Source organism: Perna viridis, chromosome 7 (assembly GCF_037379345.1).
Source record: "Perna viridis isolate PV_CMFRI_1.1 ecotype Kerala chromosome 7, ASM3737934v1, whole genome shotgun sequence".
NCBI lineage: Eukaryota > Metazoa > Mollusca > Bivalvia > Mytilida > Mytilidae > Perna > Perna viridis.
In genome coordinates, this window is record NC_142451.1 from 42,909,791 (window position 1) to 42,934,151 (window position 24,361).

The window sequence follows — 24,361 nt, forward strand, 5'->3', positions numbered from 1 at the left end:
TTAGATATGCAGTTGTGAAAACAAATACAAGCAAACGGTTTTGAGCACATTATAATTATCAATTGTGAAATATTTTGAATAAATGGCTGGAATAATAGAAATTTAAAGACAGGTTGATAGTTATGTGACGTAATTATATTACATTTATGGTTTAAAACTCTTAAACTGAAACGAGTGAGTATAATCTTTAAGGTACATGTATATTGTTGAGGGGGAGGAGGACTCCGGTGCAACGAACAAACATAAAAGCTGAAATTGTTTTACCCTGACACAAGACATCTGATATAAGTAATAGACCCAAAAGAATGTGGTTCACTTATTGAATTTCAGTCGTTCTAAACAAATATTTTAAAAGCATAATTATCTTCCCACAATATCTCTGCTCAAAAGTGCGGCTCCCACGCAGGGTAATTATCAAACAAGTGCACAAATCCTATTGATTTTTTAATTCAAGTTTGTTTACTTTTTGAAAGAGTGTCGCGGGAAAACACATATTGAATCTGTCTCACAACTTAAAAACTGTGAGTTTCTCGTTTGCACACACTGAAGCCTTATAGACACGTACCACATAACTGCATAAAACTTAATTGTCGCAGTTTCTTTAACCGAAGGAGGGCGCGGTTGATGTGATAAAAATAATTAACATCTTCAGAGAACAACTTACCCGGAACATTGATTTTATTTTAGTAAATCATTACTGTTGTCAAGGCCAACAAGGTAGGTTGTATGTACATGTAGATTGCTCAAAGTTTCTTTTATATATACTATTACCTGTGTACATGTAATTACATTTCTTAATTAAGATGACCAAAGCGATCAATGCTATTGACGGGCTATCAAACACGTGACTCTAGGCAAACAAGTGACTCTAGGATTTTGTGCATTACAGCTGTGCAAAGTGAAGACTAGAGTAGCCATAGACAGACCTCTTGTATTCCCAACTGTCCATGTCATTACTGACTTCCGTTTCCACGAGGAACTAGGTTGTTCACATTTCGTATATTCTTCTTATCAAGGGAAATGGGACGTTAAGGGGTTCTCTTGGCCCAAGATATGACTGAGAACTAATCTTTACGACTATAGTGTTGAAAGTATAAATTATTATTGAATTTGGAGACTGGTAAAATTAACTAATACGCATGTCTAAATATTATTGCATTAGAATGACAAAAAATCGCTTAAGTATACGTATTTATAAGAATCAGACAAAATGGGAAAAATCAGCAACATGCATGCATGTCAAAAACCCACCGATTTGACTATATAATTTTACTTAAGAAATTCTTAACTACTACCTTTCCTTTATCTCACATTTCTGGCAGACACTCAAGAAACAACATCTTATTTAAAATAACATTCATTATTACATGCTTATAATAAGTAAACATATTAAATTGTTTCTTGGGTGTACATACAGGCATCATTTTCTGGATGTTAAAATGAAAAAAAAAAGGCAAAATAACTCAAATTTCTGACGTCATCACATTGAACCGGGAAAGTCATATAGCATATTTTTTCATATTTATATTAATTTCTGTCTTGAACACTTTTTATGTTGTTACACAGGCAAATATTTTCACATGAAATTCATTCGAACTTAACATAAAATTAACTTGATTTTCACGTAAAATTCACTGAACACGGCTTTCATGTGAACAATTAACGTGAATTTCACGTGAAGACTCGATTCTTCTAATTTTCACGTGAACTCTGTCACAAAGTCGATTTGCTCAATTCAGGTGAAAATCATGTGAAATTCGTGTAAAGATCATGTGAAATAATTTTGCCTATATATAATTTGTAGTTGATGTTTTTGGAAAGGACACAATGCCCTAGGTTCCTTCTCCTTTACATCAAACCCAGGAGGTCATAACTATCGGTTGATAGTTTTTTGCGCCAAGCCTAGAGCCAAACATGAATTTTTTGTGCACTGAAAAATATTTTGACCCAAAAACATTTTTGGCAACGTAAAGGTTTTCTTATTTTATATTTAGTATAGTATTCGAGCGTTTTTTCTTGCAATCTGTGATCTAAACCGAATATGACACTAGGGTCCCATGGATATGTACATGTATGTGCTTGAATCGCTGGCTTTTTATATCCTAGTATTTAATTTTTTTTTCTGCCGTTCTAGGTAAAAGTCTTATATTCTCCTTGTACAGACAGTTTTATCGATCAATGATATTGACTTTTGGTAACATACATTTCAATTTCAATTAACTGTTCTGCCTTATTATTATCAAGTTTCATAATTCAACATTATTAAATATTTACTGTTATGTCATGAATGGTTAGAGCTTAGAATTCAACTTGTTATCCACGTCTACCTTTTTTTAATAATCGGAATATGATTTTTGGAGAATTTTGACACGAATTTATTATTTAATATCAGAAGAAAAATTTGGATACAACCTATAAAATCGAATAAAATAAACGCATTCCGACAAACATTTCTGTGTTTTTCCATAACATTTATTTGAAACTTCTGCTTTGAGTAAGTTTTAAATTTTGTAAAGTTAGTAACATTTTTTACTTAATGCAAATACAGGAACGAATATGTAAATAATGTTGACATAGGTTAAAGTTCGAAGACACACTGTTATAGCTTAGAACACATGCACCGGTGCGAGGTTCCTTTCCATATGAACTATCCTTGGCAGTAGATATTGTTAAAAAAAACAATTACGAAAACTGGTTATAAAGGTCTGACAAACAATTGTTTATTACATTTTCACCTACTCCCTTTTACATGTAGTCCATAGTTTGTAGTAAATTAAGTACATGTATCCTTTCGTACCACCTACCCAAATTCTTTCCACTGTTTTGTTTGTTAAACAAAGCGAATAATCCAGGTTATTTTCGGTATGTAGTGAGACGGTATAAGCCATGTATATGCTAACTACAAAATGTATATGTGTTGGTCCGAATTTAGATAAAAATATTTTTTGCTGTACTTAGTACTTCCTTTTGTTTTCATAGATTTGTCATATTTTTAACAATGAATAAGTCACATACTAACTGACCATCTAAGACTGTAAAAGAAATGAAGAAAGAAGACTAGTGTTTGTGTCGAGTTCAATAATAATCTACATTTATGTATGTTACTGTTGATTTAAACTCGTTGACCAAAGCATGTGGGTCCAAAGCTTATAACATTTCATATAAACTACCTCCCTTTGAAAAAAAAAATGAAAAAAAGCGTACTCGTGTTTTTTTTTTTTCAGTAATGGTAGATATTTTAATCACTCATAGGCAGGGGTGGGTGGTGGCCCGTGCCCTCTTTTGATATCGATATGTCTTTCAAAATTTTATATTTCTTTCAGTGGAAGACTAGGACTTGCCCCCACTATCAAAAATGCAGTCCGACTAGTATATAAATATGAATTTCCGTGCAACATATTAGTCGGACAATCGGATTAAAATACAAGATCCGAATGTGCCAAGTCAAGGAGAGTAGCGTAATTAAAGATTTAATTTTAATTGGATTGTATAGTGGGAGGGAGCAAGTCCCTGTAGTTCGAAAATATTTTAAAATATTTAAAATACTCAGAAAACAATAGAGTTCAATAAAAGATTAAAGAATTTCGATACAAATATATTTAACATTTTATAATAAAAGCAAACAAATACCATGCGCATTTTTTTTATACATTTTTATTTAGGAAATAACTGGAAGCCAGATTAGGTCTCCATTTGTAAGTCTGTGGATCCGCCATTGTTAACTGTTTATTGATAGTATTTTTCTGTGTTTGTTTCTTCCATTTTATTCGTGCTCTTTCGGACTCGGGTCGAGAGATTTAGGAAAGCAGAAGTCAAAGGTTACCATTGATCCATTTTAGCGCAATTGTTATTAAGGGGATATCATACTTCATTGCTTTGGTCTAAATATTTTCCAAATTTATCTTAGATATGATGTGTGGTGAAATAATAATTTTTATATTTCAGTTCGACAAAAATGACCAGGTCACCAAATTTCGAATTCCATATAAATTACAGGGGATTATCCATATTTCTCTTTTATTTATGACAGGTCTATTTATGTTTTTTTTTCAATATTTTTTTCAATTTGAAAAAAGAAAACTTTTCTGATACGCTTAAGGAAAATTTCGGGTCATCGAGCTTATATCTTCATTTTCAATAAACTTAAGACTACTATTTACATTTTTACAAAACATTTTTTTTCATTAATAATTTTCGCTTGAAAAAAATTTTTTGAAATACTTTTTTTTTTGGTATTTTTGCCAGTAATGTATTTTTTTTTTTAGAAATAAAATATTTTAATCACCATATTAATCATTATTTGCTTGTTGAAAGCAATTTTTCTTCACAAATTTGCAGGATGGCAGAAAAAAGATGCTCCGTGTAATAGGGTATAATTACTTTAAACCAAACACTTCAATGACTATCCGATTTGTTACCAATGCATTGTAATCTTGGCTTAAAGGATTGGGAGTCGGCTGTATTCCGCGTCCCTTGCATCAACGATAAAAATTTGCACATATTTTTTTTTTAATACAAAGTGATCATATTAATTCCTAGTAATTTAAGAAGGTAACAATTCCATATTATTAGATTATATATCTGAATTCTGCAGGTATTATTCATACTTGGTAAACAGTTGCAATGATTTTATTAATGAAACTGATTTACAATGTACAAATAGATACTCATTTCAAATTGAACATATTAAAGTTAAAAGTCTTTTAAGGAATGGCTGTTATATTGCACACTGAAATATTTTGAAGGTGCACCACGGACATTGGACTTATTTCAAAAAGACCAAAAAAAATATAACAATTCATTCAATAAAATTTAATTTTAGTATCAAAATTTAAGGAGTAAATCAGCAAAAGAGGTTGATGGCGTCACAGTCACATTACAAAATTTTGTCTATGAGATAATGGACAATTTTTTTTTCATCAAATCAGAAAGCGTGTTGCATCTGAAATTAAATAATATGGTTACTATATGGTTATAAGACGGTCCAAAACAAATAATTATAGCACTATATGTTTACATTAAGCACAAATCCACATTAAAAATGATATAGAAAGCAAACAAACTTTAAAGAGCGTGATTTCCAAAAAAAGCTTATGTACCTCTGATGTATAAAGAATTGAATACTTAGTAGCTGAGATAATCGATGTAACCACTTATTATAATGGGGCCTATAGACCCTTTTGTGGTAAGTTGGTGAACATGCTCAATATACACTTCCGCGAGGCAGGGGTTGGGTAGAACAAAAGAATTTTCCTCGCGGAATTGTATATTGAGCATGCTCTACGCATATTCATCGACTATCCCCCCTACCTCCTTTAGCACAAAAGGGTCTATAGAATTGGAACATGAAAATGGAAGGCTAACAACAACAGTTCTTGTGCCCCTAAAAATCTGACTTTTGACCTTAGAAAAATGGCCATTACAGAGCCGGTTTTATTATAGAGCTGTTTTTGTATTTCTACCTCGTAGTAAGTTTGTTGATTCGAACTAAAAACATTAGAATCACTATTAGATCTTTACGCCGTCAGTATGAAACAAACTTTAAAGTCATTTATTCCCCTTTTCAATCAAGTGGTATTTTTTTTGTTGTGTGATGTATATTTTAACGATTTTGAGGTTCATGCTCGTATCTATCTACAATAAAAAAAACTTGAAATTTTTAATGGTTTTCAACATTATTTATGCTTTTCATGCCAGAATACTAGCTCATAAATAAATATAAACAATAAAACAGGAATTGCCATTTTATAGTTGTCACTCTTATAAAACATTTCTGAATAGGCATAAAAGAATGATTTGATAGCTTTTCATGAAATTCTGATGTATTTGAAAGTACGTGAGATGTTTTCAAAGTTGTTAAGTAGACTATCACGTTTTGTGTAGCATGTATGCTTTTCAATAACTTTGTATGGTAATTATGCATAACTGCATTAATCAACAATGGAATAATTATCATACTTTATAGTTTTAGTAACTATTTATGCTTTCATGTCAAATGTATGCTCTCAAGCTCAAACATCAACAATAAAACGGCTGTTTTCTTTTTTTTTTTTGTTTGTTTGCATGTTTAAAAAATGCTAAAGTTGTCGAGCAAGGAGAATATATTCAAATAACCATATTAATGAGATTCTTTTTTGTTATGAAATTCTGATGTGTTTAGAACGTACATATATATTTTGGGGGGAAAATGTCATATTTTCTATAACTTATTATTTGTTATAAAATGTGAAGATTTTGGTGAGAATTTTGCATGCTCGCATCAATTTACAACAGAAAACTTGATATTAAATAGCGTTTTGCGTTAAGTTCTAAATATCACTTTATTTGTTGTAATTCCATTTAGCATTTTGCATTCTTTTTTTTCTCGTGTTTCTCATTCTAAATTTGTTGACACAGTACATGAGTACTTTGCTTACCTTCTGAGATTGTTAAGATTTAAAGGTGTTAGTGATGGCATTGGCAATAATAAAGAGATAATCGTCTGCAAGCGCCGAATAAAAGTAATCTTTTTCTTTCCAAGACTCCAAGTCATTCAACAAAAAAATAATTGTTCTAATGCTTTTTTTAAATTACTATTTTTTATGTATAAATAATACTATACTCTATAAAATCATGTTTATAACGATAAAAGAACGGTGTTCTAATATCTATCGCATAATATCTCTGTAAAAGATATCCGTGCGACATTCGGATTTGAATGCTTTATATTCATATTTGTTTCTTTTTCTCCTCTTAATAATCAGTATCTTGAGTACACGAATTGTCGCATGAGAGCGAGTGAAATTTCTTAGAAAAAAAAACAAAAACAAAAGCAAAAAAACAAAAAAAAAGAAACCGCAAACACGCATGCCTTCATAGACCCCCGACACATTTTGAACGCACGTGTACCGTGTTGCGACGCTTGGTCAAGAATACCAAAAAGTTCTTTCTTCCGACATTTGCTATTGAAAGAGTAATTAAGGTTACCAAGATTCTAGCGGAAATTAAAAGAATGCAATTCAGGGATAAAGACCAGACATGGAAAACAGACAAACACAACAAAGAAGATAAAATACCAAAAAGTTCTTTCTTCCGACATTTGCTATTGAAAGAGTAATTAAAGTTACCAAGATTCTAGTGGAAATCAAAAGAATGCAATTCAGGGATAAAGACCAGACATCGAAAACAGACAAACACAACAAAGAAGATAAAATAACAAGAACAAGAAACAAAAGAAATAAGCAACTTGGACTCCACTAAAAACTGGGAGCATGGACCGGGTTCACCGGCAGGGTTAGTGCCCTAACATGCACAATAGAAAAGAGAATAAATATGATGAAACGCAACAAATGCATCAGCGTATAATAATATAAAAATGAGAACAACCGTACCAATTTAACTTTTACTACGTTCTAATGTACCGCACATTTATTCACAAAACATATTGCCAATTATTAACAGTGAGGCTTAGAATTGTGGTTTTGGATATACTTTAAAGGAAAACTTTAATTAACTTTATAACTATTCCCCATACTTAGTTAAAATCCCGACTCAAAAGCATTATACATCGTTGTTTCTCCAAAAAAGATGGTACACCTAGATACAAATATATAGTTCTTGCTACAGATTCCTCGTAATTTGTAACTACAATAGTTTTCCATTACCATCGATCTCTTAAGTGTAGGTCAAGATATGAGGCTGACTTCACGGTGTCTGTAGCGGAAATTTATTCTAGATCATTCACCACACATTGCCGTCAAATGGTTGCTTATTCAGCATTCATCAATAAACTTGGCCTTGAACAGGGAACCCTGAGGCATGCCACTTTGTTCTGCTATTCATTCTTTTCAAGTACACTGATCATAAATACAAAATGAACAATGATTAGTATGCGAAGGGTCACCCATTGTAAATTGGCGATTTGTCAACAAGTGATCTAAATGATCAAAAGATCAAAACGGTAGTACAGCAACGGATCGAGAGAGAAAAAAGGGGGTTCTAGATCATTACTGGTCAATGTTAACCCATTAAAATGCACAAAATTAAAATTTTCCAACAAAAAGAGGGGTCCAAACCTTGACCCTCTGGTTCAGCCACTGTTAGAAGGAACTTTAGTGCATCAACATGACTAAAGACTATAAAATAAATGGATATAGTCGGCCTTTAATGCCCCCGCGTTTTACATTGTAATACGATTTAGGTCTATTGCACTTTATTTTTTTCTAAATAGATGAAAGTAAGCAGGTTAAATTTTACCTTTAAATAGCACAAAAGCCTACTTAATTTGTAAGATTATGAAAGATTTTTTCACAGGTACATGTACTAAATATAATCAAAAGTTTTAAATTCCTGTATATGTAAAGATTTAACTCAAGGACAAGTGTTTTAACAATACACGTCGATTCCTTAAACCAGTTTAATGGTCCTTGCCTGTTTTCAACCGCCTATATCATTCTTAAAGTTTTGAAGATATTTATCAATAATGTTTTTTATATAATCCCACGCTTTTTTTCATAGTCATTCGAGCTCTTGGATTTTGACACGTGATCTGGTAGCGGGTACATGTAGAACAGTGGTTGGGCAGGTTCGACAGTTTGTGAAACATCTGCAAAGAGAACCGAAGGAAAAAAGGGTAAGAAGATTTTTTTCTTACTGTGTTAAGAATTTGTTTTTAATATGGTGAATATAAAAATATTAATCTTTATAATGTATTAGAAAAAAAAATACATGTACATTTATTATAGAAAAATGACATTTGTCTTTTTTAAATTATAAGTTTTCATGGTGATATTAAAGTGAATTTTTACCGGTGGTTTACAATCAGATAAAACTTGCTTCAATCTATTTATTCTAATTTTCAGTCGTGTCCTTCAAAATATATATGAAGATTTTATTCCTAGTTCTATGATACTGTGACTCTGATTATATTTTTTCAATAATTTGTTTTTATTTGTTTTGTCATTGATATTACTACAACTTACCAGCATGTGTCACGAAATAACAGCTTAACGTAAATTTTCAGTAGTTCAGGCAGAGCTGGATTCTTGGTGATCAATTTGTTCATGTAATATTATTATAAAGTTGCCCCTTTTTTGTTTTTGTAAAGGTTATTTAGTTAATCACATAAAAAAGGGGTTAATGCCTATTGCATTTGAATCATTTTTTTCAATTAACCTTTCATTTCTTTATGCAAACGCCGTTATGTGATACACAATAATCTTCATCATTTTTAATTTTGCGGCAACATTTACAAACATCTTCAGAAGCGCAACCAGGGAGGGGGTCACTGCTGTTGAAACATTTGGTTATTTTTGTGCATTTTGGGGTAAAGTCAACAAATAATTATATCATAGAACCCCCCTTTTTACTGAACCCCTTCTTATTTTTCACTTAAGAGCATAATACTTCTCTGATGTGGTTGTCATTTCTAAAAGTAAATAAGCATCTCGTCATCCCACTAAGTGCTAGTTTGTCACACAAGTTACCAATATAATGTTCAGCAAACTGTTATTCGTTTTAATTTATTGTATTATTTTTATTTTGAAAAAAAAATCTTAAAACGACGGATATGAAGAATATTTTACAGTAGATTTAAATTTGAGATTTTACACAACATAAGTTACGGTTGATAGGCCATTACACTAATGACTCGTTAGAAATTTGTCACATGGGCTAAGTTTTTGTAAAATCATTATATATTCAATTCCTTAGTACGCTGGATTGATAAGGCATCCCCTAGATTAGGGATTTTTTTAAATATAGTTTTTTTTTCAAATTTTATCCCCAAAAAATGTCTTGCCTCGCTACGCTTGGTCTTTAATTCTATGTATGCCCCAAAGTTGAAGTCCTGGACCCCCTGTAAGTTCTTGAGAGAACTGAATGTTGAATAATATTCTGGATTACTTTTTCGGAGTTTGCTTTTTTTTGTGAACCGCAGATACATTCCAGTAGTGTTTGCGTCTATTATTGTACAACAGTTTGCTCTGCTCTTTGAGACCGTCGGACGTATATCTAATATGAGTGGTATTTTTGTAATAAACTGTACAAACAAAGTTAAACAAAGTTAATGGGTAAATAATGGCTGGTAGGCGTCGCAAAATGCAAAATTTTACTGCTTGAACCACTAGGTTTTAGAGCTGCAAATAATTGGTAACATGGATGTATCACATGCTGCTTTTGGCAAAAAAGCAATTGTTTCATATTTCCAATTGGCGTTTATCACCGTATTTGGGACTCAAATGTGTTTCAAGATCTTAAATGCTTATGTTAAGAAATGTTACTGTAGTCATGGTTAATTCGGCTAAAAATGGAAACCGAAGAAAAAGTGTTGGTCTTGTTTTTTTCTTTCTTTTCTATTCTTTTTTTTTTTTTTTTGTGTCAAAAGTAACTTATTAAATGTATATAGTACTCAGTTTCTGTGAATACTTATTCTTTTTGCTGATAGTCAAATCAAAAAGTTATTGCTCTTGACAGCTTTAAGTAACACGAAAATTTCCGTCTATTGGTTCATTGTCGTCTGTGTTAAAGTAGCGATTGGAACATACAGCTTTCTTCCGTTTTTGATCAAACGGGTTTTTGTCTTAAATAATTACATACGATATATTGTAAGCTGCATTTAATTTAAAAGGTATTTCTTTATCTGCTATATAAATGGAAATGTGACCGTTTCTCCCAGTTGGATGTTAACGGGTTTATAGTTGCTATAGTCCGGCGGTCCCGAACTAAAGTTTACTCACACGTGAAATTGAATTATAAAATACTAGTTAAGAACATACATTAACAATCAAATGATTAATACCTACAACAGGAGATGGAAATTAACAATGATATGAATCAAATAGTATGTGTCTTGGTACTGAATCTCCAGTTTGGGTAGAAATGCAATTAATGGATTTTGAAAGAAGCGAAATGATTGAAGTGTTTTTATAGACAAAATCATAAGAAATGTCAAGTACTCAAGTATCATTCTATAGAAACCGTAGTAATATTAGAGTAATCAGTAAGATATAGTTTGCAATTCCCGGGGTTAGTGTTTTTAAGTAACAATCTTTCTAAAAATCAGACAGAAGGTAATTCATGCATGTCAAAAACTACCGAGTTCTGTATTATGTCTTGTTCAGAAACAATTACTGATCACATATCCAGTCTTAGTTTTTCATTGGTTGTTGCGCTTTTGAGATAAAAATCATAAAGATTGTACATGAAATTTGCACTTTGGAAGAGTTATCGTTCTTGATTTGGCTTCATTTGGTTGACTTCAGTGGGAGATGAATGTATGATTTTCTAAAAAGTGCAGATCTGAATGCAGAAAAGATTGTTGTTATCTGAAAGTATAGCATATGTAGACTGAAAAAGCATGGTTTGTTTGGTGGGTTTTCCTTCACCATGAATCGCTTTACCACTGGCAGTGTCTGAATTTTATGTGGACTGGTACTTAAAACATTTATTTGTTTTATCACGACAAGGGCATTAGATAAAAGTAAATTCTAATACGATGTTTCATATCGTCAAACAGTATATGTCGGTACAAACCCACCTCTAGCACCTGCGCACTGCTTCTTTTCTTTCGCTATTGCTTCGAGACGAAACACTCATATAAAACGTTTACACGATGATTTAACGACTAAAAAGTTATCTAATACTATACTAATACTTATTCAATAGATGGTTTACTTGGATATGTGGTTTATTTCATAATTAATCCAACTTCCATAAGGGGGAGATTAAACGGAACAGCCGTTATTTTGGCTGCGCGTAGGGATTTTTTTTTGTCAAAAAAAATTACCGTATTTGTCATATTAGAAAAGAAATTATTCCTTACGGGGGTAGATTTGTACTCATTTGAACATGGGTTTGGCATTTATATTTCCATTTAACAATAATCGAATATAAATGCCGTATCCATGTTACAATGTTTACAAATCTACCCCCTCCATGAATTATTTTTGAATTAACATTTATGAAAATGCTGTGTTGCACATAGTGAACCCGGAAAGATTCTTCGCAATGCATTTACTTTTTCTATCAAGACAAGGGGAAGCAGCATTGGAAATATTAAAACCTTCGCATGCATTTATTTTTTTTTGTATCACGACAAAGAGGGGAAAAGTGTGGAGGAGGGTGTAGCATTGAGAACAGAAAATTTCATTTATAAAAAACTGTGTTGCACGTAGACATTTTAGGACAATCGTTGCAAATGCAAACTTGTGATCACAACAGGCATTGCTTTTCATATACAATGCATGTTTTAAATGATTATAATAATTTTGAATGTGATCAACAGTAGGCGTTAAATCAGGTTTTTAAATGATCACAAACTGCTTTGCCGGAACATGATTAAAAATAGCCATAAATTTATAAAATTGTATGCATGTATGCTTTTGAAAATGATTTACTCTTTGAAGATATAATTTGTAGATTTAATATATTTTATGGTATCTGATCTTGTATAGCTCTAGTTGCACGAAGAAAAAAATCACTTTTCTTTATTTTAATGGATTTCGTTAACAATTGCAAAAAAAAAAAAAAAAAAAAAAAAAAAAACAGTTAAAGGTATTTGTGAGGGCATAACTTTTTGTAGGTTTAAATTGGTCCGGAGCTGGTATGTCAGTTATCTGCTAGTTGTCATTTGTTTGTGCATTTGTGTATATTCAGTTTAAGCTAGGGACTCCGACCTTTTTGAACTGATTTTTAGGTGTGTTTTTGCTCCTGTCACAAGTTAAAATTTCAGTATGCTTTGTTTCGTTTTCAATTTTAGTTTACGTTTACTTTCATGTTGCTGGAGTATATGGAGTCAACTTTTTCGCTGTATCTGTTTTGTTTCGGGACCAGCTGCAGCCTGCTCGTGGTTTGAGGGTTTTCTCGTTAATGAGTGGCATTGAACAGACATATTATATCCCGGTGGGGTTGGAGTCTCTTTGGCATATTCACCATATCCATTCTTGTTATATTATACAACCAATATATCAGCTATTTAGAATTAGTATGCGTTATCTCATCTCGTAAAAGCAAGAGAAACACCAATTTTTAAAAACAAAACGAAACAAAAGTGAGGTCTATACTTAAGGCTTCAATTCCACTAACGTTATAACCAGTGATGTGTACGAAAACACGTTCTTACCCAAACTGTTCACCAGTTCTCGATTTCACAAAAAGTCGTAAGTGTAAAGTTGATCGCAAGTAATGACGTCATAAACTAAAATAGCATTGGTCCATACTCTCGGTTTTAGTGAAGTCCGGTTTGCTCTTTTACTTCTGTTTCTTTGTACGTGGTATTATGTTTATTTCATTGTTGATTTCTTGTGTTTGTCTGTTATCCTTGCCTAATAGAAATTGATTTTTGCTCGATTCTTGGCCCCCTTAACAACTCGTTCCCTCTTGAAACGCCCACTAACGTTATTTTTATAGCTCAGGGAATAAGAGCAAATGTAACGCGGAGGGGGGGGGGCATGATATGAAAGGGCCATGCTGATTTTTCGTGAGGAAAACTAAAATCTTAGCAGAAATTAAATCGTCAAATGTTCGTGAACAACACAAACAGGGGAAATTTATGTTATCTTGTCAGTTCCGGTTAATTTAAGATTTCTCATGGCTTGGTGTGATAACACAAATACCGGCTTAAACCATTTGAATTTAATCAGGTGTTCTAATTTCTAATTTTATTTAAATTTTATTGGTGTTTTCTTTCCAGGTGATGGTGGGCTTCACAACAAGATCTGCCCTTTGGGCTTGCTGTTGTGTATTGCCTCTGTTTGTCATTACATGTTTGGCTCAAGGTATGTATCTGCATTCCATACTTCTGTGAGGCCATGTTAAGGAAATTATTTATTTTCCTTCGTGTACTACCGGATCAGCAAAATGGCTGTCAGCTAGCTATAGTTGTCAAGTACAAATATTTTGTTTCTTGATTTTTTTTGTCAGTTTTGTCTACCGTTTTGCTATATAAATAATAATAGCTTATGACCGAAACGATTTTTTAAAGAACACATTACACGCCTAAATATACTGAAATCATCAGAGCTGTACAATTTTTGTTACAGCAGAAATCTCAAATACAAAGCGGGTAAAACCGAATAATTAATTGCAACTGTATAAATTAGATATTGGACCAACCAACCATAACCATAAAAAATTAACGGCCCGTAGAATTCTTTAATATGTAGTTCCTTGGTAATTTATAAAACTCTTATTATAATATTTTTCCTATCTATACCTCAATGGGGTTTAAATGAATTGAATAACTTCCTACGCATGAAAAGATATATTATCAAAATCCTATGAATTTTTTTTCATGAAAATGATAAAGATGCGTTAACATATAAACCGCTGACATTGCTAAACAATCGGAACTACTCGGCAATTTCTGCTACACTAAAAATTAACCTCGGATGCAGAAAGTATAATTTTTGCCGGAATTGTAGTCGTACGCGAATCAATGTAAATCTATCCACCTGGTTGCACTACACATAGTAAGTAAAGAACAATAACACTTTCAAGAATTTTGGCGCGAATCGAGGAGCTTAGAAAAAAATAATGGTAAAAAATTTAACCAGATTTACTCTAATTACTGACAGATCCTCCCGCCTACTGCCTCCGAGGTTTTTCTTCTGTGTAACGAGAAAGTCAGAGAAGTTCCGATTGATTGCTGGAAAGATATACATTATTTCCTTAAGCCCGAGAATTTTCGAATTATTTTTACTGTAATTTTGATAATTTAATATTTGATAATAGGTTGTTTATTTTGGTTGTGGTTTGGGGGATAGAAAGTCATTATCATTTTTGTTGCTGAGAAATGGATACAAAAGATGTATTGTATACAGTTAATATTATTGATTGAACTACTACAGGGAACAAAAGTTTTTTTTGACAAGCCATGCACAAATAAGTAACGGGATTAATTGTTCCTTTTTGAAATAATTAAACTAAGTGAAGTGTACTCTCAACGTACTTTTTTTTGAAAGATTGATGCATATTATCCGCTATAATTAATGAAAACCATAGCGATTCATCGCGATTGTTATGAAGTTATAGCATCATGATGAAACGGCATTTGACTTCCATCATGGTGCTTTTAACTTCCGTCGTGATACTTTTAACTTCAATCGCGATGCTTTTGTCAGTTAATAGCATATCGTAATGCTCGGTGCTTTTAATTAGTATCACGATGCTTTTGATTAACAAGTATTGAGATGCTTGCTATATTTGTTAAGACTTTCACGATGTAAATTACAATGATGATGAAAGTATTGTTATTTTGACACGAAGCAACTCATACACGTGGCATGCAGAATGACCACTGGTTGGCGAGTCAGGACAATGTGTTTGATTGGGGTAGTATGCGTAAATGCGAGCCTTTGCTTCAAAAATACCAGACTCAACGTTTCGTGTACGATTGATCAAACGCTCTCATTCTGGTTCTGAACATCTGCTACAAAATGTAAAACAAATCACAATTAACCACTGAATTAATCATGTGCAGACATTATAATCAATTTTTTCCACATATCCTTCTGCTTAAAGGACTTTGGAATAACGAAAAAATGTATCTGTTGGATAGCCGATAAGATTGCGAAGCACATGCTCAATATACACTTCCTCGAAAAAATTCTTTTATTTCACCCAAGCCATACTTTGCGGGAGTGTATACTAAGCATGCTCATCAACTTTCCACAAAAGGGTCTATTCACATGTACAGCATTGCTGCTCATCCCCCAAAGGACTGTTGGACCTCTAATGTCTATCCACAACGCGTATTGAAATAATTGAAGTAAAATAGCCCTTGCCTGTGTTCAAGGTGGTCCTTTCTTCTTTCATAGAACCTTCAGATTGTATTTATGTCAGTTTAGAAATTGTCAATTTGGTGACAGAAAATTAAATGTATGTGTTTACTATTATCTTCAATTAAAATTATTTACTATTTATAAAAATATTTTGAATAAGATTTTCTATTTTGATATTACTGACCATTACAATAGAGTGTCCTTGGAGTAAGAGTCTTTAAGGGATGGGACTATTTAATTTTAATGATGCGTACTTTTTAACCCAGTTTTCAAGGTTAGCCTTAATGTAAATGTATTCCTTTTTTATTACTAACTGTATATAATACAATGTCCATGACAAAAAGGGAGGGGCATGTTCAGTAAATATAATGTTCGCCAATAAGACAAATATTAAGCATCTTCTCTAATTTGACACAACATAGGAGTTCTACACTATTTTTCTTAAACATATAGTTTCATTCGGTTTATTCTTACATGAACTACTTCCCAATAATGCGCAAATTTTACGAAAAATAGGCAGTTATGGCTTCATGGAGGAAAGTTTCGCTCAACGGTGATCCCAGGCAGCAATATTTGTAATATTGAGATGAGTTGACAAATAATCTTGTAATTTTTTAGATATACATATGCTCTTATTGCAAAAAGCCTAGTAAAACTTTCAAATGATAAAAAAAAATATGCCAAGCCATAGATCTTAAATTTGTCATGCTCGCGGGCAACATTCCTCATTTTGGGGATTTTAAACTGGTTTTTATACAATTGAGTGAGTTCATAGTAGTTTTGTAAAAATAATAATAAAAAAAAAACACTTCTCTTTGTAATATTTTTACGAAACGATATGACGTGTTTGACACTTCTAACAGCTTCATCGTCTGAATATAGCTGAAATATTGCTGCTCGGACGCTAAACCCCAACAAACAACATCTAACAGCTTCAGTATAGCGAATAAATGTAGCTTAACTCTGACCCCATTAAACGATTCGACCTCACACAGTTTGAATGGTATTTTTTGACCATTTATCGAAACCTCCCATCAAAATAACATAGATAAGTCATTACCGTTCTATGGTATGTCCTCTAATATAGAATTGGGTATTTTATACAAGTCAGATTAGAAACTGTTCATTTGGTGAACTGGAATTAAAACGCGTGTACCATTTAAAACAATATTTTGAATAAAAGTTTTCTATTTTGGTATTACGTACTGACCACCGCAATAGAGTGTCCTTGAAGGAACAAGAGCCTTTGGGGATATAGTATTTAAATCATACGGTTCTCTTAACCCTTAATATTGGTCAGTCTCGGTTTAAATGTACGTACAGCTGTGGTTGTCCGTATACAGAGAAGGCAACGACGTGTTTAAGGAGCAACCGTTAAATTTGAAATAAAAAGGCAGGACTCACAAATCCAGGAAAAATAGTCAGGACAGTGCAGGCTCTGAAAAAATGCAGAATGCAGGTTTAGGCTGTAAAATTTATGGTTCATTTAATGAAAGAGAAATTTTAATCCTAGCCCACCCATATATATCAAATGGTCGCTCCCTTAGTAGAAATTAAGTCGGTCATTCAGTCAGCCACAAATTCAGCATCGCATTTAAATTTGATACGTGTAACCGCATCACTTTTAAACATTGTAACTTTAATAATCTATTTTATCATATAATACACGTGTATAAATACAGCATTTTAGAATATTTGATAAATCTAAAATGTTATACCTTCCTTTATCACACCCCTGTATTCATATATCACATCCCTTTATCGCATGCTTACTTCTATCATTTTTATTGCGGGGGGAAGGGGGCGGGGGGCTACGAACAGTTTGTACACTTTAAATTCTTCCCTAGTTTAAAAAAGAAGTACAATAAAACGTAACCAAATCTGTATCACGTGCTGTATCACCTTCAATCAGCTCTCGACCTAGATGGTATCAGTCTTGCATTAATTTTCACATAGACTTCTATAGTGAAATGCATATTTTTAGGATTAAAAAATATGTATATTGAATCAATAAAACTTTCACTAATGTATCATTTCTAAGGACATGTTTAAAATGAATTTGCACAAAAAAGTAGGGTAAGTCCACAAAGATCAGAAAGAAAAGTACTAGACAGAAACAGTTTTATGTTATAATGTTAAATTTTCTTAACAAAAAGTTTGTCATCTTATAGTGCTGCGTTTGCTCTTTTTTATATGTAATTGTTCATATTTTTGACAAAACATAGGTTTGTAAAGAGACAAAAAGAAAACGCACTATTTTTCATAGCCTCCATGTTGGTATACCCGCTCAAGGATATGAAATGCAAGACTGGTACCAGATGCTCTCGTATGTATCGGGATGGAATAGCATAATCTTTGTCATGTATTGTGTACCATGACAACTCAAAAGTCTAATTGATTTTAAGCTTATGCTCTCAATTATTAATCATGAAATATCCTTTTTTTATGACACTAACACAATTTTGCAGCAGAGTTAATAATGATGCCTAAATAAATAGGTTTGGACGACTTTGAGAATATAAACAAGCCATATTTTGAATAATTTACACCCACTGGTTATACAAAGACTCATTTTAAAGTTGTAATGCATTTATAAGTACATAAACATTATACCGGATGGTTAAGAAAATATTCGTATTAACTTTTCCCTATTAGTGCCTATTCAAGTTTTGCCGAATTACCTTATACCTAGTTAATTACATGTTTATTTATTCTATAACATCTCGAGAATTGTTTTCGACAACATTAATTGCATAAGATTTTACGATCTACGCATTCTTTACTTGGATGATTGGCTGAAGATTGCGCTGGCAGCCTTTCAATGGGGAGCAACCATTTGATTTTTATAGGGGAGGGAGGGGGCTAGGATCAAATTTTCTATATGCTGCCATTTTATTTTGTGAAAATTTAGGTCCTGCCTTTTTTGTCTTTGGCGCTAAGCGTTTTTAAGATAAACAAAAATATTAGGACACCAATATATCCTGCTTTTGTATTCTTCCTTATGGTATGTCCTGGCTTTTTATTTCTTGAAAATTCCATTCCTTCCTTTTTATTAAAAAAATGATCCTAGCATCCTCACAAAAATCAAATGGTAGTTCCCTTATTCATATTTGTAAACCACCAGGTTCAGATTCAAATGCATATTTTGCATATTGATCCTTATATAATGATACGTGTAAATGCTTATTAATAATGTCATATATTTATACATTTAGACCCTCCCCCGGCGTAGATGAATACGGGTCACTCTTTTGGAAAATATCAATTGCTGACGTCTTAAACATTACTATTTTCCAAATCAGAGAGTTTTTTTCTATAGAGTCTGACAGTATAATCTTGATACGATTTTAAATAGTTGGACAATGGTGTCACTATTCAAATCATGATCCCAAAAGTACCTATCCCAGTATGTGGGTTAATTTCATCCTCATTTCAATACTATATCACATGTAATTATAACATTACTTTAGGATTTCGGAATTGAATTTGATACGCATAACAAACTTTTCTTTAAGACGATTAAAATAATATAAATATTAAGACGATAGATTTATAAATATTTGATAATATATACAAAAGAAATCATTTTAATGGAACTTGATTTAAGTAAATACACAAACGAACATTTTTAAAACATATTTTGAAAGTACTTGATTCTAACCGGCCTTTATCTGTGTAATTAAATCGTTCTCAAAACAGTATTTAAAGTGTTGAAAGAAAACTTTCTTACCATTTCCAATTGTATTTTAAAACAAGCAACTTGATTTAGAGAATTAATCAGTTTTGTGACTGAGCTCACACGATACGTCATGTAAATTGCATGTGAAATTCATACTCTTCTTCCCACTTCCGCTAAAAAGTTTCTCCTTCTATCTGCTTCGTTCGTTCTCGGTGAGCATTTTGTTTTTGTGTTTACAAGATTGCGTCGCCACGTCCCCCGCCGCAAAAAAAAAGATGAAGTCCAAAAGTCCAATAACTCCTGTAAAATTTGTTGAATCAAAATGAAGGCGGTATATGATCAGCTATATTTGGTGTCTGACAACCATACAGAATTTAAACAAAATTCGTTAAACGGTTTTTGAAGAGTTGGGTCCACAAAGTCAAGTGTGATGGACGGACGTACGAACATCGATATTTCAATGTCCATTCAGCGTAGTGTCATGGGCCAAACATTTCCAAAAGCATCATGAAAAACACCTTTGTAGCTACATGTAACTTACTACTCAGTTAACTATCATTTTAATGTAAGTAATATTGAGAGAAAATACAGTCAAGTTCCCTTAAGGTATATTCTTCCGTGATTATCATGAAATTGTAAAAAGAAACACTCAAACTGTATCGATTACCATATAATTTTATAGGTCATTTCGTAAGTTGTTTTTGCCATGTTGACTCATTTGATTTGAATTCTATTGTGCAAATTTTATGGGGAATATGACCAATGGCCCGCCCCAAAATGTGTCACTAGATAATGCTAATTAGTTAAATTTAATTTGGTATAAATAAAATAACGAATTAACGATGCCATTATATAAAGAATGCGAGATTGACCCTGCATCTTGATCTCTCATCTAATATGTTGCGTATTAGAGCTTGTCGGGTTTATTCATGCCATCATTTAATTTAAAATTTAAAAAAAATATCTTTGTTTGTCAAAGTTCACCAGAACATTGTAATCAGAGTCAATTGTCTTCTAAGAATGTTCTTCAATATAATAAGTACAGAGAGTATTAAAAAAGTTGGGTCCCAGAGGGCTTCCAGAAAATGAAGAGGAATTCCATGCTATTATTTGCTCGTTTTGCCAAAATTTTCGCAAAATCAACAAAATTTTTCGATAATGGTGGGTTGGATTTCCGAATTGAACGAATTATGGATGAAAAGTTCAAAAATATACAGAATTGCTTGTAAAAACGCACTTTTTTTTATATAATATACATATGTTTCTAACAAATTATACCTCTTTAAAAAACGTTTATTGTTTACTCTGCCTGAGATAATAACTAATTTATCGTTACCTTTTTTCAGTTCCTCCTGGTGTGCCGATTATATCTGGAACGCAAGTTATCATTCAAGGGAACACAATCACCCTTACTTGTACAGTAACGGGCGGAGATCCGTCACCCAGCGTTAAATGGTTAAGAGACGACGTCATCATTGACGACTCGTACACTCAAAATGGAAACACTGTACAGAACAACTACACATTCGTCGCCTCAGCCAAAGAACATCTTGCTGTATTTGAATGTCAATCAGAAAACGGAGTATTGCAAAACCCGCTGTCGAGAACAAAGTTCGTTGAAGTCTACAGTAAGTGAAAGTATACAGTGAAACCAAGATAGAATGAATCATTCATATATTCAGCAGTATAGTGAAACATATTTTAATACTCTGCAAAACCGAATACCAGTCTTGTTTAAGCCGAATGTGTTCGAAAAGTCATGTCATATCAGTTTTTCACAATGGTAATGCATTATAAACCTGTCTAAACGGAACCCCTTTTGGCCTAGAATTTGTTCTGTTTACACAGGTGTTCGGTTTATACAGGTGTTCGGTTTCCCAAGGTTCAACATACATTTAAGGTTCGAAGGAATTTCAAAAAGTTCAAAACATTTTTTTCGTTTTACTCAAGGCTCAGGGTCCGGTTTAGACAGATTGTCCTTTATATGGTATATGCCGTTTGTATTCTAAAAAAAGAAGCCATTAAATATGTCCATAAAGTTATGTTGTTATTACTAAGAAAATTGCACATAATAACGACTTTATTCCTTCTTTGTTTCCTATAATCAAGATAAATTTTGGACAAAGAGAAACGAAAACACTAAGTCTTGTTCTTAAAGAACGAAAAATTTTAAGTGTAAATACTGGTTAAAATTCGAATGGCCATCTTTGATGTTTTTTTTTGTCACCATTTAGTATCTTTATCGTGAGAGGTGCTATCCTACTATGTTCATGTTTATACACGATTTGGTATGCTTAAGGTTCCACTCAAGTCAATATCTAGGACATGCCTTGTTGAATTGTTTTCATTCATCATTTATAACATGAAATAAATATAGTTCTGAAACTTTGTAATGCATATCTTGATGTGTCATTCAACATAAAAGCATGTGCCAAGTTTTGAAAAAAAAAATTTCAAACTTCTGTATTAGTATTTCTCGAACAAAATAAGTAAGTAATATATTTTAAATAAATCTACAGTTTTCAAAATTCTGACTAAAAGACTGAAATTCAAATATTCCTGATCCAAAATGTATTATGCAGGGTAAGCAGACATTGGTTCCCATGAAATACTTATATTCTTCAGATTTTGATAAATTATGATAGTTTATGCTGTGGTTCAGCTAAATACCAACATCAATAATCAGAAAATATTAAAGTTTTCATTAAAATCTGGTTATCATTTTATAAAAATCGTGCCTGCACTAGAAGTCTAGTATACAAAATATGCGCACCTTCGAACAAAAATATGTCCTGGTAAATCTATAAATTTATTTTAAAAAATAGGTTACAGTAAGTACTTTTGTTGTTTACAAAATGTTTATGTATAAACATGTTTTGTTACACAATGGACCTTGTCTATGGGTAGGTAACTGTATTCAGAAGTGTTGAACAAAGTTTCAGGGATTTACTAGCCACATAAGTGAAAATGAAAAGGAAAATTATTTATCTAGTAGTATCCTAGATTTTGACTTTAGCGGAACCTTGCAGTTAATGTAACTCTTAAGAGATATCTCAATTTAAAAACGTTGATTTTTTTTTATTAAATGATAAAAGTACCCCCTTGTTGCTATCTACCCTAAGAACAAACATTCTCAAGCATCGAATCATCGAACCATGACCTCTGCTTCAATTATCTTCATTTTATTCTCATTCTATAGAACCACCCTCCGACCCCGTTTTGACGGGTCCTACCGATTTCCTATCGGGAACCCCTGGAACCTGGACGTGTACTACAACTGGAGCATATCCTGTGCCAACAATGAAAATGAGAATCGAAAACAGTGAATTCGCTGATCCCCAATTTACATCTACACCAGCATATGACGTCTCCCAAGCAAACTTCAACGTGACTGGTACCTTGACCTGGAGCCCAACAACAGCAAACGACAAACAGAAAATTTATTGTGACGTTTACCACCCACAAACTGGTGATGACGTTAGAACTGCAGATCTGCAGCTAAATGTTGGATGTACGTAAAACAAAATTTATATGTTACAGTGCATTTTGATATTGAACCTGCATGAAACGCACTTTCTTATCTGGTTTTGTAGAAAGTGTTCATGTTCTATTTCATTCATGCCCTAAAACCCTCAAGTGGCAAGCTCTCTTGCATGTGATACGCTATGACGGTAGTGTTAATTAGTCTCGTTCCGGGTTTATTTTTTATCCCTAATTTCTGCTGTAAAACGAAATAAATACCAAAGACCAATTGTTACCTCCGGGTACATCAATATGACGCCTAAATACCCGAATTTTCGGTTTTTGTGTAATTACCAAACTTATCGTATTTTGTTTTTCTTTGATAAGAAGTTAGTCTTAAGTCTATCAACAACCACTTTGTAGACTTATGAATGGGATTTAGGAACATGTCTTGTTTCTCGTGGAATAACACGGTCACGTGACGAGACTCACACTTGTAGTTGATTTTGATGAACTGTTGATGAATGAATGTCGTTCAGGTTGTTATTGAAATGATTTAGAGGAAAATAATTTTAACGGAAACTTCAAGAACGATTTGTTCCACAATCATTGACTTGGCATGGTTTCAAACTATGATTTATCGGAAGGAGGATACGTCAAATCAATGTGCGGCTTCATTTTACAATTAACAATAATTTGTTTACATTAGGAAACTCCGTAATCAGTATAAGGTGCATTAATAATGAAACAGCTTAAAGATCATAACATGAAACACTTTAATATTTTTATTTCACCCGCTATATGTTAAAATTGATGAACAATTGAAAGTTTTAATTCTGTTAAATCTTTTGTTGCCATTACAGCTCCACTTGCAGTCAACGCCCCACAGACTTTGTACGAAACAAACACTGGCAAAACCATCACGCTACAATGTGTCGTCACATCCGGAACAGCTACTCAGATCAGATGGTACAAAAACAACCGTCAACTCAACCTTGCCGCTAATTTTAGACTCACTGGTGGAAACCCAAACAACCCATCCTTGACAATTGCTAATGTGTTGATGTCTGATGCCGGCAATTATCTCTGTGAGGCGACTGATGGCACAGCCACCAAAAATACATCAGTGATTACTGTTACAACTAAAGGTTTGTATTGATTAAGTTCTACTTCTAATCATACTCACGGTGGGGTTGCTATACTCACCATATTCATTCTCCTCATATCATATCAATAGAAGACTTCTATGCTTAGTCTCACGACCCGTGCAGGTCCGGGTGTCAAAAGAAAAGGTCTGCAAAAGCGCTAAGCTTGTCGTAAAAGGCGACTAAATAGTGCTCAGAACCCTAGCCGGGGGCTAGGGCGCTCTACCCACAAATCAACTGGGTTGTGTGCCCCAGGTGGTGGAATGGGGTACCCCTGGCGTGTTACATGCTGGGGTTGTCAGGCTATAATACGGAAA

At 32.9% G+C, this 24,361-nt stretch overlaps 1 protein-coding gene across 1 annotated transcript in view; it reads left to right on the forward strand.

Moving 5' to 3' along the window:
- Positions 1 to 700: 700 nt before the first annotated feature.
- Positions 701 to 24,361, forward strand: part of LOC148612801 (uncharacterized) — a 51,049-nt gene continuing 27,388 nt past the window's right edge. The window contains exons 1-6 of the mRNA XM_088594544.1: positions 701 to 717; positions 8,497 to 8,611; positions 13,670 to 13,754; positions 20,784 to 21,065; positions 22,637 to 22,948; positions 23,763 to 24,047. Of these exons, the coding sequence (XP_088450670.1) occupies positions 13,673 to 13,754; positions 20,784 to 21,065; positions 22,637 to 22,948; positions 23,763 to 24,047 (961 nt within the window). The 5' untranslated portion in view covers positions 701 to 717; positions 8,497 to 8,611; positions 13,670 to 13,672. The remainder of the gene's footprint in view (positions 718 to 8,496; positions 8,612 to 13,669; positions 13,755 to 20,783; positions 21,066 to 22,636; positions 22,949 to 23,762; positions 24,048 to 24,361) is intronic.